The sequence below is a fragment of the Phyllostomus hastatus genome, unplaced genomic scaffold (genome assembly GCF_019186645.2).
Source record: "Phyllostomus hastatus isolate PE091 unplaced genomic scaffold, TTU_PhHast_1.1 phas_contig_86, whole genome shotgun sequence".
NCBI lineage: Eukaryota > Metazoa > Chordata > Mammalia > Chiroptera > Phyllostomidae > Phyllostomus > Phyllostomus hastatus.
In genome coordinates, this window is record NW_025333977.1 from 88,946,195 (window position 1) to 88,967,427 (window position 21,233).

Genomic DNA, 21,233 nt, shown 5'->3' on the forward strand with positions numbered 1-21,233 from the left:
GTATGCACACCAAATAAGGTACAGGTCTGAATTGATGCCCAGTTACCATTACAGATGGTATATTCTTACTAGGATTGTATATTTTTTTAAAGATTTTATTTATTTTTAGAGAGGCAAGGGAGGGAGGGGGGAGAGAGAGAGAGAGAGAGAGAGAGAGAGAGAGACATCAATGTGCAGTTGTTGGGGGCCATAGCCTGCAACCCAGGCATGTACCCTGACTGGGAATCGAACCTGCAATACCTGGTTCACAGCCCCTGCTCAATCCACTGAGCTACGCCAACTAGGGGGTATATTTTTAAAACTATGTGTACATATGTATGTGCACACTAATAAATCTGGAAAGACACATACTAGGTGTGAAGGTTACTAGAATGGTATGCTAAGTGAAATTATGTTTTTACCCATATGTATACTTCTTCAATAAAAAATTGGCTGTATGTCAAAAAAAAGTATGGTAGATTTTCTCACTCCATTCCCCCATCTCTTAATGCCCCTCCCCCACCTCCTTGTCCTTCCCTGAGAAAAGGATACATCCAGCACCTGAGATGGCAAAATAAGGTCTTGGAATTTCCTATTCCCATAGATAATCTTGTGCTTTTAAAAAAAGATTTTCAGAAAACTGTTTGGACTTGAAATTTTTTGAGTCATTCAGTTACACAGAATCATCTTTAAACATTGACTTAGGGTTTTAAAAAAATATTTTGTCACCTCCAACATTTCGGTTGATGGAGGTCCATCCATCTCTTTCATAAATCAGAGAGAAAAAAAAAGATTACATTGATCAATGCAATTTTTCAACAAACCTGCCTTACAAACTACCTTCTCACCCTGACTGGTGTCGCTCAGAGGGTTGAGCATCATCCACAAACCAAAAGGTCACCAGTTCGATTCCCAGTCAGGACACATGCTTGGGTTGCAGGCCAGAGCCCTTGTTGGGAGCATGCAAGAGACAGCCTATGGATGTTTCTCTCTCTCTCTTTCTCCCTCCCTTTCCCTCACTATAAAAATAAATAAAATCTTTTTTTAATTACTTTCTTAGAGAGGACTTCTTTGACTATCCTTTCTAAATATCACTGGCTCAGCACTCTCTTTTCCCATCCTCTGCTTTATTTCCTTCATATCACCTATAATTCTCTAAAATGCCTTATTTGTTTATTTATGAAATGACTTCCTCACCAGTATGGAAGTTCCATAATGGCAGGAACTTTGTCTTCCCTTTTATCTCCTGCACTTAACACAACATGGGACACATAATAGACACTCAAAACATTTATGGAACGGATGAATGACAACTATGTCAGCCATTTTTCTGGGTTCTGGAACACAGTGATGTAGGAAAGAGACGTAGTCTCTGCTGTCATGGATCTTAGTTTCAAACCATCTGTCCCCCTTTTCTGAAATTTTTTCAGTTTTGTTATTTGGTTAGAAAATGGAGGTTTAGTCTGAGGAAGCCTTTATTGAATGTGTCGTGTTCTCTGAGACGTCAGTACTAACTGCTCATGCAGGGGACGTCACCTGTGAACATTTGAGGGTTTCTGAACTTTCAGTCTCATGGAACTTGATATTCGGGCCTTGAGTTCATTTTGCTTTGTGGTTTTCCTTCCTCCTGGGGTAAAGGAGAGAGTAGCTATGAAGACCTTAGAAAAGGAAGATTTTACCCATCAAGGGAAAATGGGAAACTCAATTAAAAAATGAATAATAAAAGGTATTTATTATTTTATGTCTGTCTCCTTCCATAGTGTTCCTAGGGTACAGGGTGCTTTCTTTATAAGGTAGCCATGTTTTAATCATTTTAATTAAACAATGAAATAGTGTTTAATTGTTTTAGTGATATTAATTGCTTTAATGTCATAACAACCATGAGTGGTTAAGTAACTTGCCCAAGGTTACAAGGTCATACATCTCTTGTAGAGCCTCCACGCATATAGTGTGACTCAAGTCCATTCGAACCCTGTTCTATATTGTCTCACTCTCCTTTCTTTTTCTGCCCTTCCCCCTCACCTCGTGGATAATTTTGATTCCTGGAGGAACTACCAAAATTCGTTTTCGCATCTTTGCCTTCTCCTACTATTTGAAATGTGTTTAAATGTAGACTCTGTCCAGTAAGGATTAGGGAGGAGTTTTAGACCCCTGCCCAGCCCAAGATGACACGGAGCTGGAGGAAAGCCTTGTGGGTTTAGAGAGGAAGCATCTAGGATCTACTCAGGGAATAAGGATTGTGCCCCTAGGGCACCAGCAGTGTAGAATAGATGGGTTAATTGAAATGAAGGCACAATATGCCCCTAAATCATCATTTATACCACAAAACTTGCTCAGGATCTTCCCCCATGATAAGAGTGGAGAACAACCTGTACTGCTCCTTTCAGACCATTTCCCTTTGTTTCAACACATGCCAACAGTTTTCTCCCTCCTCATTTCTGAAACTAGGATCTTTGCCACCACCCTGGATGGCACCATCACCCAGCACGTTCTCTTCCCCTCAATGCTACAGGACAACCCGAAAGCCTTGCCTCTTCAGAATTATGAAGATGATGGCTTGAGCCCTGACTGGTGTGGCTCAGTGAGCTGGGCATCACCCACAAGCTGAAAGGTCGCCAGTTGGATTCCCAAATCTGGGTACATGCCTGGTTTGTAGGCCAGGTCCCAGGTTGGGGGCATGTGAGAAGCAACTGATCAAAGTTTCTCTTGCACATCACTGTTTCTCTCCCTCCCTTCCTCTTTCTCTAAAAATACATACATACATACATATATACACACATACATACATACATAAAATCTTTAAAAGGAAAAATGATGGGTTGAATAGTCTAATGTTTGCTTTTAACTTTTTTTACTACAGAAGCTTTGGCTTTGAGATTCTATATTAAATATATTACCATTTTACCTTCATGCCTCTGAAACCTTTTATTTCTGCCCTGGCTAGTGTGGCTCAATGGATTGAGTGCCAACCTACGAACTGAGGGGTCATTGGTTTGATTCCCAGCTAGGGCACATTCCTAGGTTTTGGGCCAGGTCCCCAGGTGGGGGCGTGCAAGAGGCAACCAATCTATCCTCTTGTGCATCAATATTTCTATCCCTCTCTTTCTCCCTTCCTTCTTGTCTCTCTAAAAACAAATAAGTAAAACTTTTTATTTATTTCACGAAGGAAAAAAAAGGAGAGCTTGAATAAGAGTTTAAGGGAGTTATTTTGGAATGTTTTTTTGAAAAAAGTTTTCAGAGAAAGATTGAGGGGTTGACAAAATCGATGCATTAAAAGAAAAGTACCAAAAGAAATATTGAAATACAGAGAGAGAGAGACAGAGAGAGAGGGAGGGAGAAAATGTGTATGACAAAAGAAATTGGATAGCCAGAATGGGTAAGAAATATGAAAAAGAGAGATTAACAAAAACTGACACAGGTAAATAGGAATTGAGTGGATTTTGAACAAAATGTTACAAAATAGAGATTTCAGAAACTGAGATATTGTCCAAAATTGAGAGAAAGTGAATGAGTGACTCTGGGTAAGAGAAAAATTGAGAAAATATTGAGTCAGTATGAGAGAGAGAAATTGAATCTTGAAAGATTCAGAGAGAAGGAGGAGGTCAGGGGAGGAACAGGGAAAGGGAGGGGAAGGAAAAATGAGGAGGCAGATAGGTAAGGAGGACTGCAGGAGAATGACAGGAATAACAGAAATTGGTTAGATATATACAACTGAGAGATATTTAAAAAGAGAGCGAGGTACTGAGAGGGAAAGGGAGAGATTTTGAGAGAGATATTGGGGTAAATTGTGAGATTTCTCTGTGCTGTGTTCTCTCTTTCTGGAACACCTGTCAATCATTGTCCTGTTTGCTGGGATGATTCTTTAATACCCTATCTTTTCTTTCCTATTGTGCATTGCTTTATATTTCTGTTTTACTTTGGGTGCATTTATTTTGTTATGTAATAAGCTCCTGTCTGCTTTTCTTGGTAGGATTCAGAGTGTAAGTCAAGTCTTTTGTTTCTACATTTCTGGCTTAGTTTAAGACATGTGCCTTCTGAACTTATGCCCTCTGGGCTAGCTAACAAGAGGAGTGGGAAGAGCCAGAGCTTCCTCCCAGGCCCAGGGAAGCTACTCCGACAAGCTGATGGTTGCTGTTATGGTTTGAAGCTGAGTCAAGTCTATTATAGTCATACCTGACTCCCCTCTCTTCAATTCCAGAATAGTGTTGTGATCCTGTAGGCACTCAACAAATAAGTGATGAATAATGTACAGCATGGTGACCACAGTTAATAATATTGTATTAATATTTGAGAGTTGCTAAGAGTACATCTTAAAAGATCTCAGCACAGAAAAAAGTGTGTAATTACGTACAGTGGCAGAAGGTAACTAGACTTGTTCTCATGATCACTTCACAGTGCTGTGTGTACAAATTCCAAATCATTATGTTATACACCTGCAGCTAACGTGGCGCTATATGTCGATTATACCGTAAATAAATACATTTAGAGTAAAAATAAGTAATGGAAGAAAGAACAAACAGACAGATGAATAAGTAAGACTTCTGTCAGTTTGGTGGCAGGATGGGTGGGCAAAGCACCACAGAGAAAACAAAATTAAAGGACAACAAAAAGCACCAGCCAGAGTGATTATTTTATATATATATTAAAATATATAAATATTTTACACACACACATATATATATGCATTATATAATATGTCAGATTTTTAACATTATAGCTAAATGAGCTACAGCTCAGAAAGCTAAGAAGATGATAGCATTTGAAAAATATAAAGAATAGAATGAGAAGGTCTGATATAAATCTAATGGAAATTCCAAAAGAAGCTTATAGGGATAGTGAAGGAAAGACATTATTCAAAGAGATAATGGCTCAGAAACATCCCTAACTGAAGAATTTCAAGAGTGTTTAGATTAAAGACATATAGTGACATGTGAACAAGATAAATAAAAACAAATCTTACCCAGACATTTTGAGGTAAAAATATAGACCATGGACAAAGCACATAGCTTTTTAGAAGCAGCTAGAGCATACAGAAAGATTACCTACGAAGTAATAAAAGTTTGACTGTCAGCAGACTTCAAATAAATGAGTTCTATACTCACCTAACCAATTATGCAAGACTGACAATTTAATAAATATTATCTTCATGCAAAAGAGTTTGAAAAGTTTTACAATTAAGAAGCCACTACCAAAAGAATGATTCTACTTCAGAAAGAATAAAAATGTGCCCAAGTGGGAAAAGAGAGATGAAAGAAGCAATGACGACCAAAGACATACGGTTAAATCTAAACATAGATTTATAAACATACGGTTAAATCTAAATAACTATTTATGGCAAAAAATAACAATGACTTTTAAGGTCATAAAAGCAAGTTTAATCTAAAATAGTAGGCAAGAATAACACAAATGCCTGAAGATGGGGAATTCACTGTTAAAAATCCAAAGATCATTGTATTGTTCAGGAGAAGGATAAAGAAACTGATTAAAATTACTGAATTTTCAAAATTGAGGATGTACGTAAAAAATTAATAGTAACTTTAAATCTTGCATATAATTAACATGCCACATGGGAGGGGGGAAGGGAATAAAGTGCAACCATTGCTACAGAAGGCTGGTAAAGTGGGGGAAAAAAACCTGTGAAGGAAGTAAAAATAAGTCGAGGCTGCTTTCCCCCTTGGGTGCAGGCCCCGCCTTCCCCTCCCAAGCCCCGCCTTCCCCTCCCAGCCCCGAGGCATCATCTTTGCCTTTCTCTCCCCTAAACTCCAAGGGCACTTATTTTGCTCCTGTAACTTGTTTCCTGAACCTACACACCCCCCGTGGCTCACTTTTACCACCACTGTAACTTTCTAAACAAACTTTTTCTTATAATTTGAAAAAAAGAAAAAGAGATCAGTCTAAATGTATTACTTATTATTATCCTATTATGCATAAACAGACTTAATCCAAATTTAAAGTGCTCTAATTGGATTCCCATTTTAAAGAGATTCACCTATACCGTGAAATAACAGGCGAGTGTAAAAAGTGAAATAAAGAGGTGGTGGTATCCAAAGGATGAGGAGCAGCTTAAAGGGCTGGTCAAAGGTAGGGAGTTTGAGTATGAAAAGAAAAATGACTCTATTTCCAGCAACAGTGATATTAGTCTCTAAGCATACTTTTACTAAATAAATCAATGACTGACAAGGATGAAGGGTGGGGCATGAGGGGTGGGTCCGGGTGGTGCCAGGATCTGATTGTATCGAATTTTACCTTTAAATACACGGTGTTGCACCGTGATAAGACACTAAAGAAACTGCATTTTCAGAGACACATCCAGCAGTCTTGAAAATGGGTACTCCGAGGGGATTCATGACAGGTAAGCAGGGGTTGGGGGGCTGATAGTGGTGCAGAATGTGGGTTTTAAGTGGTCAAAAAGGATTCAAAAGCTCAAAGGAGCAAGATTAAAGGATGCAGATCACTCGGCTCCATTCCAAATGAGGGAGCTGTAGAGAGAGGTTTGTGAATTCAGGGAGGAGGGTCCCATTGCCTCAACAAAGTGGAGGGTAAATGTGAGATTCCGGTTACACTGGGTTGGTGTCTGCTTTGCAGGGCTCCCATCCTTTCCCAGTCGGTGCGGGCCTGACCTTGCACCGTCCTCAATAGAAGCTCCATCACGGCAGGAAGTTTTGTGTTTTATTCACTGCAGAATCACCAGACGTAAATAAGTGCCCACTTGTGGGAGGTAGACAAATAACTTGCTGAGTAATGCAGTGTCCCTACTGTCTTGTGCTCTTCACAGCCATGATCCCAGAAAATGCCTGAGTTCATTTGAAACATGCTGTTTTGTTTGTTTCATAAGCTAACTTAAGCTGTAAACTCTCAATGCCCCTCCTGGGAAATGGGGCAGGGGTTAGTGTATACAGGTATCAGTAAGAACAATTTCATTCCCAATTTTGCTACTCTTATCAGCTCAAACTTGAAGAGCTTACTTTGCGTCTTCTGTGAGAATATGGTAACAATGGTACTTTACCCCATGTGTTTGTTGAGGGCTAAATGAATCGTGTTTATGAAACACTTAGATATCTGACACATGGAAAACATCTCCAAATGTTGTTATTATTTTTGTTATTATTGCTTTAGAACATTCTAATACTGTTATTGTATTTCACTGTATCATTAATTACTGCATTTATTCTGAGAATTATATTGAAGAACAGATGCTTAGCTGAGTTTAATTTCTCTTCCATTAAATGTCAGACCCTGGCTCATTCTCTGTTTTTGCTTTTCAAACTTTTTGTTCTCAACCTCTTCACATTGTAAAAAATTGAGGGCTCCAAAGAACTTTCATTTTTGTAAGTTGTATCTACAGTCATTTACCACATTAAAAATTAAAATGGACAAATTAAAAAGTATTTATTTACTCAAAATGATAAATGCATTGCATGTTAACTATATTTTCTTTTTTAAAAAAGATTTTATTTATTTTTAGAGAGAGGAAGGGAGGGAGAAAGAGGGAGAGAAGCATCAATATGTGGTGGGGACCTGACCCACAACCCAGGCATGTGCCCTGACTGGGAATTGAACCGGCAGCCCTTTAGTTTGCAGGCTGGTGCTCAATCCACTGAGCCACACCAGCCAGGGCATGTTAATTATATTTTCCATACAGAAAAAATAGTGAGAACGATGTCAACATTTTATGTTATAGGAACTTTATCTGGCTTGATAGAAGACAGCAGAATTCTCTTCCACTTTTCCACACATCTTTTGTAATATATTGTTGAAACTAGCTTTGTGCAGATCATGCTGAAATCTGGCCTTACACAAACATAGTGTTAGAAAATAAAAGAGTATTCTAATAGCCTTTGTGATAATTGTGAATAGTCTTTAAAACTAAAACAATCTGAGGAAGTGGTAATTTCTTACAGATTAGTTGCTATTGGAAATTTAAAATTATATCAATGAACTTTTCATAATCTGTCACATTAAAATCCACTGTCTGCCTTGCACTTTGAGTGGATCTTTTATCCATTCATGATTTTGTAACATCACACTGGTTTTTGGGGGGTTTTTTTGTTTGTTTGTTTTTTTCAAAATACTGGTTTACTCAGTTATGCTTTTCTAAATGTATTCCACTGGACATTCTTCACAGAATGAGTGTTAAAAAGCAAACATTTTAATATTAGGAAGACAACTTTGACCTTATGAACCCCCTAAAAAGATCTTAGGGAACTCCAGGGGCCTTCAGAGCCCACTCAGAGAACTGCAGCCCTCGGTTATCCAGACTTTCACAGTAATTGCCTCTCTCTGTCTCTCTCAGTTTCTCCATCTCGCTCATGTAAACTCTTTTCAAATAAAAGCAAAAAAAAAATCTATATTCTCCTCCCATTGACACATCACTTCCCATAGTCAACTGTTTCCAAAGGTGTAATAAAGAGACAATAAAGAACAGACAAATAAATGGGTAAATAAAATTGCTATTGCTCCCAGAAGGGAAAGCATATAGTACTAAGAGCTAAGAGAACATTGTGAAGTAATCTGGGAAGAAAAGGATCGCTTCTAAAGTTAGTGTTGTTTAAACTGAGGAAAGATAGGCGGGTGGGTATTGAGTAGTTGTCGAGTAGGACAGAACAGTGGGGGCAAACATGTACAAACACCTGAAACAGGCAGCTCACGACTTGTTCAAAGATTTGAAGGAGACCCAGTGTGGCCAGAACACAGACTGCCAGGAGAGGAGTGCCCAGAAGGTGCCACTTTCGAGGCCAAGAAGCAAACACAAATGAGTGCCCATGTACCATCCACCAGAAGTATGTCAAAGTTGTGAATCAAGCTACCAAACTGTTAAGTAAAGTATGTTCTAGCTGCCCACCTTGACAAGTATATCTTCCAGGAAGCTGAGATTGAAATTTTGAATTCTTGACACTGTTAAAGTTCCGCATCAGAACGTGGCATTGGAGGGAGAGCTAGCCACAGCGCCCCCGCCATCGTTCTCACTCCCTCTCCATGCCCAAGGCCCAGTCTCTTTGAACACCACATGACCAATAGCCCCCTCAGGCCAGGGTGGGAATCCACATGGATAGCCTGTTCTCCACTCAGGGACGTGAACTCAGGGAACCGGCTCCATATGCTCAGAGCCATTTGGCAGAAGATCCTGCAGCCTCTGGCCTATGGAGCGTGACTAAGAAGTGGACAAGCATTCTAGGGGCCACGACGCTTTTGCCTTGCAGACTCATGCCCAGTGGGGAGAGGTACATACAGACAGAGCCAGAGAGAGGCATTTTATTTAATTTTGTTCATTGTTTTAAAATTAAATCTATTGGGGTGACATTGGTTAATAAGATTATTCAGGTTTCAAGTGTACAATTCTGTAACACATCATCTGTACACTGCATTGTGTGTCCACCACCCAAAGTCACATTTTCCGTCACCATATATTTGACCCCCTTTTACTCTTTACTACCCCCTACCCCCTTCCCTCTGGTAACCACCACACTGTTGTCTGTGTTGGGAGTTTTTGTTTGTTTTTCTTGATTGTTCATTTGTTGCTTTCAGTTTTATATCCCACATATAGAAGAAATCATATGGTTCTTAACTTTTTCTGACCTATTTTGCTTAGCATGATATTCTCAAGATTCATCTATGTTGAGAGAGGCCCTTATAAATCCTTGCTACTCAAAGTCTTATTTGCAGAGTTGTAATATCAGCATCACCTGGGAGCTCATTAGAAATGCAGGATCTCAAGCCCTACCCCAGACCTATTGAATCAGGATCTGTATTTTAACAAGATCCCCGAGTGATCTGTATATCTAGTAAAGTTCAAAAGGCAAAGAACTCAATGCAGGGGCTCAAGCTGCTTTTTGCCGGGCCTAGTGCACTGCCAGGCCTCACCACCTGTTTCTAGGCTCCCTAGGGCAGGGTCAGTGAGAATGTGGGATTTGTCCTCCCTGCACTGAGGAGGTGAGGAAGGGTTCTGAGCAGTACAGTTACATGATCTGAATTACTTTTTTCAATAACAGCAGACCCCATCCCTTGAGCATCATATTGCAACAAGCTTTGTGATTTATAGTCAGGCTCTCAGTGAATCCTCACTGTAGCCTTGTGAGGTAGAGATTATAATTATTTTTCAGCTGAGATAATTGGCTTAGGGAGGTGAAGTCACTTTTTCTTTAAATTCCCAGAGGTACTATGTGAGTGACCTGGGATTCAAACCCCAATGGCCTTGAATACATTACATCCCCCAGAATGAATTAGATCATTACTCTCCACCCCCTTATTCTATTCCACAGACCTACCAAAGCAGTTCTCTGGTGCCCAGATGAACAGAAGAGCCCCTGGGACTCCCCAGACCTACTCTTACTTCTACATGAGTGATGACGGCACTGAAGAGATACCACAAGACAGAGTGGATCACAGTGAGTGCAACAACCCGCCCTCTCCCCTCCAGTTTCACTCCCACCTCCTGGGGGCACACAGTCCTTGAAGCAGGGACAGTTTCAACAGTCAGATGAATTCCAAGTGCCTCTGGGGTAGACTAAATCCCATTTTCCAGGATGGATTAGCTGGTAACAAGATTGGGTGACTTAGTCTGGATCCTCTAAGAAGCAGATGGCAAGACAAGATTAAACAAACCTGCAAGGATTTTATTAGAAGAAATGCTTATACAGAAGATGGTGAAGAAGTCAGGGGAGGCTGGAAGACCTATTGGACCACAACACAAACCTGACTGCCGGTGAAGGAGAAGGGAAAGTTGGGTAGAAGCATCCTAGACCATCCACCATGCAGTCCAGATTGGGCACTGTGGTTGGTGAAATGTAAATGAGCTTTATGGAGTGTGCCAGTGTCATTTTTCTGGTTTTGATAGAGCACTACAGTTATGCCAGGTGTCACCATTGGGAGAGGCAGAGTGAAGGGTGCACAGGACCTCCCTGTACTCTCTTGGGTTTTGGTGGGTTTTTTTTGTTTTTTTTTTGCAACTTCTGTGCATCTAACTATTTCAAAACTAAAAGTAAAAAAGAAAAACCAAGCACTATAAAATGTGATAATTCTTGCTTTCAATATTCACATATATTTCAAATAACTTAGAAGACATATAACTGATATTTAGATATTTATCCTTTCTTATGGATCTTTCTTCATTCCTAAAGTTGCACCTTTCCCTCCTACACCATGTCCCTTCAGCCTGAAGAAATTCCTTTAACATTTCCATAGAATAGGACTACTGGTCACAGATTCTCATAGTTTCCCTTATCTGAGAATGTCATCATTTCATCTTCATTCCTGAAAGATATTTTCCCTGGATACAGAATTCTGAGTTGACAGCACTTTACTTTCAGCACTTTAAAAATTTTGTTCCACCATCTGTCTTGGTTTCTGATGAGAAAACCTATAGTCATTTTATCTAGTCTAATTTATGTATTTTTTCATGCATAATCTGTGTTTCAACAATCTCATTAAAGAAAATATCCCCTTACTCTGAGTCACAAAGATATTGACACAGAATTTCTTCTAATATTTTCAATTTTTCACTTTTGACTAAAACATGTGCAATACTTTTATGGTATAAATGCAAATTATTTTCCAGGAGAGGTAGAAACTCTGGAGGTTAAATTCATTTGTGTTACAATGAGCCCAGGCCCCTAGAAAACATTGCTTTCCAGTGAATAAATGATTTCAACAGGATCCCCTTTATCATATAGGCATTTCATCCTACATGTCAGTGTCTCTGATGAACAGAATGGCTCCAGAGAATCCCTGGTCAGACCTTCGTAACCACATAGATGATTCCAGAATAAACGTGATACCACAGAGTCCAGCTGGTCCCAGTGAGTATAACTCTTCTTTGTCCTCCCTTCCTCTACTGTTGTCCTCCTCACAGGGGGCCCTATAAATATTCCCATCATAAAAGGGGATGTTATACATTTCATATCAAAGTCAAGTACCTTTGGCCCGTGCTTTACCAAATTATGAGAGGTAAGAACACAAAATATAAAGCACGTAAGAAGGTTTTTCCAGGAGAGGACACATATTCCATCTGTTAGACAGACAGAAATACAGAAAGCTCCTCATCCAAGGTAGGATACAATTTTAACACCAACTCCAATGTGTGGATTCCCCCCGCACACCAAATAGTTCTCTTAACACCAGCTACATGTCTACAATTCAACCCTATTCTGATCATATCAACCCAGAGATAGAGTCAGTGACCACAGGTTAAGGGCTCAGACCCAGAAAACTGCCCTCACTCAGCTGTCAATCACAAGTCCATGTATCACCTGTGCTTCTGACCGACTGGCTATAAATCAGAGGTTCCCATGACCCTCTCTTCGGGTTCAATTAATTTTTTAGAGCAGCTCACAGAACTCAGAAAATCTGTTTACTCACTAGGTTACTGGCTTATTAGAAAGAATATTAAAGACTAAGAATCAGTCACTGGATGAAGATACAGAGGATGGGATCCCAAACAAAGGCGTGTCTGTGCACGTGGGGTTTGGACCCAGCTCTGTAGCATGTGGGTTCATTCTGGTTTACTAGCCCAGAAGCTCTCTGAACCCTGTCTTCTTGGGATTTTGTGGAGGTTTCATTACAAAGTCATGACTGATGATATCATTGCCCATTGGTGACTGATTCAACCTACAGCCCCTCTCCCCTCCCCAGAAATCGGGGGCTGGACTGAAAGTGCCAACCCTCTTATTAGGGCTGGTTTCTCTGGCAAGCAACACTCCAGTTTCTAGGGGATTTCCAAAAGTTGCCTCATTAACAAACTCAATTGTGGTTGCAAGGGGTTTGATATGAGTATCAAGATACCGATTTCACCTTTATGGTTCTGAAAAAAATCAGGAACTTAAGACAAAAGAACAAAAATCACACCAAAAATGCTCCCATTGGTCTTTCTAAACAATTTTTTATTTATTGATTTTTAGAGCGAGAGAAGGAAGGAGAAAAAAAGAAACATTGATTTGTTGTTCCGCTTATTTATACATTCATTGATTGATTGATTCTTATGTACCCTGACCCAGAATTGAACCCACAACCATGGTGTATCAGGACAATGCTCTAATCCGGCGGTCCCTAACCTTTTTGGCACCAGGGACTGGTTTCATGGAAGATGAGGTGGGGGGCATAGGAGGCAGAGTTCATATTTGTTTTTAAAGAGAGAGGAAGGGAGGGAGGAAGAGAGGGAGAGATACATCAACTTGTGGCTGCCTCTCATGTGGCCCCCACTGGGGACCTGGCCCACAGCCCAGGCATGTGCCCTACTGGGAATCAAACCCATGACCCTTTGGTTCACAGTCCATGCTCAATCCACTGAGCTACACCAGCCAGGGCTAAACTATAATTTTTTGAGTTTTAAAGGAGAGAGTATTTTCTGTATCATATTGATAGGAAAATAATAAAAAATAGCAATATGGCTTTTAAAAAATCTGTTTTTCTATAAATCCACTGAACTATTTTAATTGGTAATATTTTCCTAACTTACACTTGATATACTGAGGAGGTTAATTACTATAAGATCAGTACGATTATAAGCAGTGAATTATCAGAAATGTGGCAAGGTTGTTAGATAGCCTATATTAAATATGGCTTGTAACTTTGTTTAAAGACTTCATTTTCAGTGAAAACTATTCTAAAGTAAAATTAGTAAAATAAAATATTTATACTTTACATATGATGTGCCACGCATTATCCTAATCTTTTGTGTGTATTAATGCCTGGCATTGATATGTTCATACAATACATTTACAAACCCTGTTATAAAGTAGATACTCTTAGCCCTGGCTGGCGTAGCTCAGTGGATTGAGCTCAGGCTGCGAACCAAAGTGTCACAGGTTCGATTCCCAGCCAGGGTACATGCCTGGGTTGCAGGCCATAACCCCCAGCAACTGCACATTGATGTTTCTCTCTCTCTATCTCCCTCCCTTCCCTCTCTAAAAATAAATAAATAAAATCTTTAAAAAAAAAGTAGATACTCTTAGCATTCACTTTCAATGCTTGATGAAACTGAGGTGAATAGTTAGCTCCTTAAACTAACTAGGATCGTACTCCTAAACAAGTATACTTAATAAGCAAAGTTTTTACTATTGAACATAAATGATTCAAAGATTACCAATCTCTCTCAACTCCACTTTTTCAGCCACTCGCCATAGTGAATGTAATTCTTGCTTATAACACTTCAGTCTCAGGGTGGATATGTCTTTTTTTTGGAAAAAATAATTGTTAGATTACATTTTATTTACTTATTTTTAATATTTTAGTATATTGAAATTGCTAATGTAAACAAAAACAGTAGAATAATGAATTCCCATGAATCTATCATTTAATCTTAACAAACATATATCTCATTTAGCATAATGTTCGTTCATGTTTTAAAATGTATCAGTAACCCATTCCTTTGATTGCTGAAAGATATTCCATTGTGTGGATATACTACATTTAAATACCCATTTAACAAGGAGGTCTGGATTGCTACCAGCTTGGGACTATCATGAACAATTCTGCTATGAATAGTTACGTCCTCACATGAATAAATGTTCTCATTTCTCTTGGGTGGATTCCTAGGAGTGGAGTCCCTGAGTCATATGATAAGTTTATGTTAACCTTTTTAAGAAACTACCAAACTGTTTTCCAAAGTTGCCATATCATTTTATTGTCCCCCCAACAATGTCCAATTGCTGTGTGAGTTTCAATTTTTACACATTCTTCCACATGCCCATTTATATAACTTCTCTGATGAAATTCTACTCAAGTGTTTTCATTAATATTAAAAGATTTTTAATTGGAATGTTCATCTTCTAATCTTTGAGATGGAAGAGTTTGTCACACACTCCAGACATAAGTCCTTTATCAGATATTTATCAGATATTTTTCAGATATCTATTTTCCTCCTGCCTAAAGGATGGCCTTTAACATCACCCATGGAGCAGGTCTGCCGGGGAGGGATTCTGTCAATGGTGTGTCTGAAACCATCTCTTCTCAGCTGCTTTTCCCAGCGTGGTCTGCTGAACTTTCCAGAGTGTATCCCTTAATGTTTTAGGGATTCTCCTCTTCTCAAACCCTGATGACTTCCTGATATCTTTCTTCTGCATCTGTGTGTGCAGATAAGTGGGAAGTCACAACCAATCAACAACTTGAGAACTGGTTGAAACACACAAGAAAGGAGTTGTCGGGAGCACAGTTATTACACCAATATCTGAGCATGAAGCTTAGATGCAAAAACTTGTTAGTCTTACTAAAAGAGATCCTGTTTGTCTTTTTTTTTTTCATTAGATTTTATTTATTTATTTTTAGAGAAATTGAGAAGGGAGGAACAAAAAAAAGGAGAGAAACATCAAAGCAAGAGAGAAACATCGATCAGTTGCCTCTCTCAAGGGCAGATGGGGACTGGACCTGCAGCCCAGGAACAGGACCCAACCAGGAGTCAAACAGGCGACCTTTCGCTTTGTGGGACGAAACCCAGCCAACTGAGACACAGAGGTCAGGGAAATAATTTTTTTTTTAAGAGATAATATTTCAAATAAACAGACTCAAGCTAATATGAATCAAGAGTATATAAAAAGCTAAAAATATGGACAAAAACTACAGGGAGGGTGGTAATGGGAGGGAAGTGGGGAGGGCTGGGTGGGTGGGCTGGACTGGGAGTAAAAGGGAGAAAACTGTACTTGAACAATGATTAAAATAAAATTTTTTTAAAAAATTACCAAAAAAAAGCTAAAAATACACACAAAGGTCAATCTTGTCCTTCTATCACCTTTAAGCTTTTTGTTTGTTCAATTTACTTGTACATGCTGTGTTTGGGCATTCACAAATAGAGGATAAATTTAAAGCCTTTTGTTTTTAATGCATTATTAAATCAGACAATGTATATAATATAGAATTTCGCATTTTAAATTGTAACAATTTTTTGCTAAACAGACAACAAATGATCTGGTAAGACAGTTCACATTATTTTATTCACATTAAGGCTTTCAAATCCAGTGAGAACTTTATACTTCACAGAGTATCTCAGTGTATATGCTAAATTTCCATCAGAGATACTTAATCTGCATTTAGAGTTTATAAAATTCACATTTGAAAAAGCATATTCACATAACTCAAGTTGTCCTATCATACTAAAAAGTTTCCTAATAACTGGATGGAGTTATCTGTTTAAAACTGCAAATTAGTTACATTTCAATGAAATTTAAATCTAGTGCCTCAGTGGAACTAGCCACATTTCCTATCCTTGATAGCCCTGCTGGGTAGTGGCTACTGTGTTTTACTAAACAACTCGAGAGTAATTAGGTAGCAGGGAAACAAAGATGGTTTCAATTTTGTACTATTTTCATATACGACTTATTTAAGTAAATGAATAAACCTCTTTCTTGTTTTAAATCTGCAGTGATTAGTATCTAGAGACCACAAATGCACTTCTTTAGGATGAGCTTTGGGACAAAGCTGTTATCTTAATGTTACATTTCTTGTAAATTAAAACAAAATTCCCAGTAATAGTATTCCAGAAACATATTCCAAAAGCTCAGCTCTATAGTGCTATATCACAAACAACTTATTTGAAAGGAAAGATTATGTGCCAGTCAAAACTATACTGTTTAATTAAAAGAATAGGCTCAGACTGTTAAGATATGGCTATGTAAGCTAAATGCAAACCATTTGAAAAAGATAATTTTGTAAAATGTAAATAGAAAATTAATATGCATAAATTTATATTTGATTTCAAATACATGTATATGGACTTCAAAAATAAATTATATAGTACCCATTTAGAAATATGTATAGTTAATATGTGATTATGTTCAATATATTTTATATAGGTCATTTTCATATACAGGGTGGGGCAAAAGTACATTTACACTTCTGAGTATGCAAAATGTGATTTACTCTTGTATTATTATTTATTAACTATTGTGTGTGCTATTTTCCACACAAACAACTGTAAAGCTACTTTTGCCCCACCCTGTATGTTCATAAGTGGCATTAGTCTATAGTTTGTTTATGGTGTCTGTCCCGGCCAGGTTTTAGTGTTGGCGTTACAGACCTAAAACATAAGAAGCGAGGCCCCAGTGAAGACCCTCTGTCCTCTCACTGAAATGGACACATGACAGGAGCATTAGCAGAGCATTGCCTTGAATTCTACAGCTTAGCCTGTGTGTGCGCATGGTTATCAGTCTGTTCAAGGTTTGCAGCTGCAGTTCTTTGTAAGCAAATTTTGGTAATTGCATTTCCTTAAAAAATTAATAAAAATTTCCTTTTTCTCTCATTGCCATTTAAAATATTCTATAATTTTTCATCACCTCCACATATTTAGTTATGCTTCATTTCTTATGAACCTTTGCACAGAGGAGTGAATAGAGCTTCAGAAACCCTGGAAAGGAAAAAAGAAAACAGTCGTGATAGACTGGGTTCCTAAATAAACAAGTAAAGAGAGGAAACCCATTCTGAAGAGTTTGCTGTATTTAGTTGTAGGGACATGAGGTTTCTTCCCAGTTTCTAAAAGAGAGAAAGTGTGAAAAAGACAAAGAACTGTCCCCTGTCTGAGATTCAGGTAAGGTAGATGGACTGAGTACAAATGAAAAGGGATTTTCTGCTTATAGTGCAAGGTAAACGGAAACTCGCGGGAGCCAATTTCCAGAGCAAACAGACTGGGTACAGAGAGAACAAAGAGGTAACATTTCCCATCAGAGACAAACTAAATCTCCAAAAACAGGACAGAGCACTGTTACTTAGGGCTCAGCCTCTCAGAGTCACGCCCTGGGATCTCCATCTCTCGGATTCCAAGCCTGGTTGGAGGAAAGTCATGGGAGACTCATGGCTGTGGTTATGGGGAGAGGAGGTAGTGTTAGCGTAACCACCGCCTCTCCATCTCTGCTTTCCAGCAACGCGGAAGAAGCACCAAAAACGCACCTCATTTATGCATACGCAGCAAGAACAGTTGGAGGCTGTATTTAGCTACACCATGTTTCCAGATAAAAATCTCCAGAAGGACCTCGCTTTGAAACTCGAGCTACCAGAGTCAACAATAAAGGTCTGTCCGACCCCCTGAGGTGTGCTTGGTACCCCAACCCAAACCACATTCTGCTATTCAGCCTGGAAATTCCCTCCAGGGAATTTCCCTTAAGAATTATCTTATTATTATAAGATAATAATAACACTTCATTTATTGAGTGCCTACTGTGTGCTAGTACTGAACTAGGCACATTGCATATGTTGGCCTCACTATCATCAAGTTTAAAAGAGGAGGGAAGCTACAGTCCAGAGGCAAAGTGACTGGATCACAGTGTTAATAGGTAGTAGGACTGGAGTCAGAACTCTAGAAGTCTTGTGCTATGGAGCTCAAACACAGGAGGACTTTCGTCAGGACAGACTCCTCACTTAAGGTCTTCTCAAGCAAAACCCTGCAAATAACTGCTCCCAACCTCTAAGTTGGCTGAGACCCCCCAAAATTTTTTGGAGTATTGTTTACTGTAGAGGCCTTCTTTTTTCTTTTCTTTTCTTTTTTTTTTTTTTAAGATTTTATTTATTTATTTTTAGAGAGAAGGGAAGGGAGAGAGAGAGAGGGAAAGAAACATTGATGTGCGAGAGATACATTCATTGGTTGCCTCTCATGTGCCCCCAACTGGGGACCTGGCCTGCAAGCCAGGCATGCGCCCTGACTGGGAATCAAACCAGTGACATTTCAGTTCTTAGGCTGGCACTCAACCCACTGAACCACACCAGCCAGGGCAAGGCCCTCTAACTAATCATTTAAAATCCTTTATTTCACATTCTGTACCTCCTCCTAGATCCCTGAACTAGCTTCTCTTCTCCAGAGGTCAGGACCCTTTCTCTGAACCCCCAGCACCACCTTTGAATGCACCCCCCCTTCTTTGCTCTTTCCTTCTCTGGGGTCCCTGTTCTGATCCCTGGCTGTCCCCCTATTAACTCCACTCATGCCCGTCTCTGCTGTCCCAGAACTGTGTCGTGGTGACTTGGAGAGGACATGAGGGTTATAATCTGGTTTGTTTTCACCAGGAGAAGCTTCAAACTGCTCCATTAACAGACTGTAATGTCCCCTCTTCCCCAACTCCCAGACTTGGTTCAGGAACCGCCGAGTCAAAGTGAGGAAGCAGCAGCAACAGCCGTCACCAAAGCAACTAAATCAGATTCTTCCAGCCAAGATTGTGCCCACCTCACCCACAACATCAACCAATCCTTACTCCTTTTTTCCTGCAGTTTCAGATTTCTGTAGCTCCCTTCCACCTCAGCCCGTGGGCCCTTCCAGTTTGGCACAGGATTCTTTCATCACTGGGAGTCCCACAAGTGATGACCAAATGCCAGATCCTCGGTTGGAGGAGCTGGTGGCCTCAGTTCCTGCTTTGTACTCTGATGCCTATGACATAGAGCAGATCATGGAACTGTACAGTTTTCCTGATGAGGATGAGACACCCAGCACTTCTTTCCACTGTCTGTATCAGTATCTCTCCCCAGCAGACTCCAGCTAGAAGAAAAGGGTTCTTCTCTTAGATTCTTTGCTGATGCAGCTTTAGGCCTATCGCCTCAGCAAACATCAACCAGTGTGACAAGCTGAGTCCTTTTAGCCCACAGCCTAAGAGATAGCCTAGAATTCCAGAATCCCTTCAGTATGGAGAACTTTGAATTTCTCTGATCAAAGTACTAATAAATACCAGATTGCATAGAAGAAGTATCTTCTTGTGTCATGTATATGCCTCTCTTCTTTCCTTTGTTTGCTTCTTAACCCAAGTATCTGGGTTAGAGTCACTTTGATTTCCACAGAGATGTTGTAAAAACTAGAGATTTTTTTCCAAGTATAGCTCAGTACTATACAATCAACCCCACCACTCTGCCTGGAAAGAGGCCTTTCTAGTCCCCAAGATGGCCAGTTAGACCCCCAAAATTCCTCTTCCCAAAACTATCTTATGTTGGGAACCTCCCTGACTGGTAGCAGAAGCTGTAACTGCTGCCAAGGCTAAGGCTGAGGGAGCGACCTTGGACTGTAAGCCACCAAGGAGACAAAAACTTATCTCCCTTCAGGAGCGCCACTTCTGCTTCTTTTACTTCATCCATAGTGGCTCCCAATGTTTGGTCAGTTAGCCAATGATGGGTAAGATTCCCCAAGGGGGGAATGATCTAAGACAGGCATGATCAAATGGGAGACCCCCAAAGGAAGGATTTGGGGGGCTACAGCAAAAGGGGGTAATGGACCCTTGCCCCTCGGCTTTGACATAGCCTGAGTCCTCATTGTCTGTGAGGAATCTCCTAATCTCTAGGCTGCCTTACTTCCCTTGCTCCACCTAAGCCTGAAACAATGACAGAGGGTGGTGCAGCCCTGTGCTGGAAAGGGCAGGTTCCCCAGGCAATCAGGCCTAAGAAAGAATGTGTAAAATCCTGTGAAACCTGCTTTGTTTAGAATGCTCTCAATTAACAGATAAGGGTCCAAGCAAGAAGTAAGTTTGTTCCTCAAAGTTTTATTGCTCTTTAGCTATCTGACCCTGACTCAAAATAGGCCCTCAGAGTTCTTTGTTATCTATTGTTTGATCCTTACTTCCTGTCAATGATTAATGAGCTTTACCTGAATTCCTGTGTAAATGAACCCAATAAAAGCCTATGCGGGCAGGATAACGGGGTGCTCTCCACTAGAGAGAGTGGCTGATTCATCCCTATTTCTCCACAGAACTCAGTTGTCTGTGTGTATGTTTTTCTCGTGTTTCGACGAGCCATCTGCAGTGTTCCACGGTCACTGCCAGCCAGTGGCCGCGGCAATCTTACACTTTTTAAAAGAGAATCAGAAGCCTTTTTATGGGGCTAGGTTATAAATTCATATTTTCTTTCCAATCTTTATGCCTGGGATGGGTTTAGTCAAAACCCAATCTTTATTTTCTAAAGGGTGTGTTTAGTCAAAAGGTAAGAGGAAATCACCATAACCAGTAGTTTTAAAACAGTATGAGTCCATACAGAGTAAGAAATGTGAGGAAAAATAAGTATCTCTCTATTAAAAATATAGAGTAAGAATTTACTAAGAAAGGTAAGATCTCTGTGGAGAAAACTTCAAAACTTGAATAAAGGATATAGTAATATTTTGGAAAAAAGGCATTTGAAGCTATAAAATAATAAATTTAAAAGGATTTAAGTTATATAACATATGTTCTCCAAACACAATAAAGTGAAATTAGTGATCAATATCTGAAGAAAATTCATGAAATTCATAAATATGTGGATATTAAAAACCACAGTCCTAAATAACCAATGGGTAAGGAAACCAGGTAGATTAGGGAATACTCAGATATTAATGA

General features: G+C 39.6%; 1 protein-coding gene across 1 annotated transcript; it reads left to right on the top strand.

Annotated features, from left to right (window-relative positions):
• The first annotated feature begins 6,303 nt into the window (after window positions 1–6,303).
• Window positions 6,304–19,588, top strand: ARGFX (arginine-fifty homeobox). The gene is given in 5 exon segments (XM_045851910.1): window positions 6,304–6,331; window positions 10,239–10,364; window positions 17,820–17,968; window positions 19,014–19,407; window positions 19,410–19,588. Coding segments are annotated over 5 exon segments (876 nt in total).
• The last annotated feature ends 1,645 nt before the right edge of the window (window positions 19,589–21,233 follow it).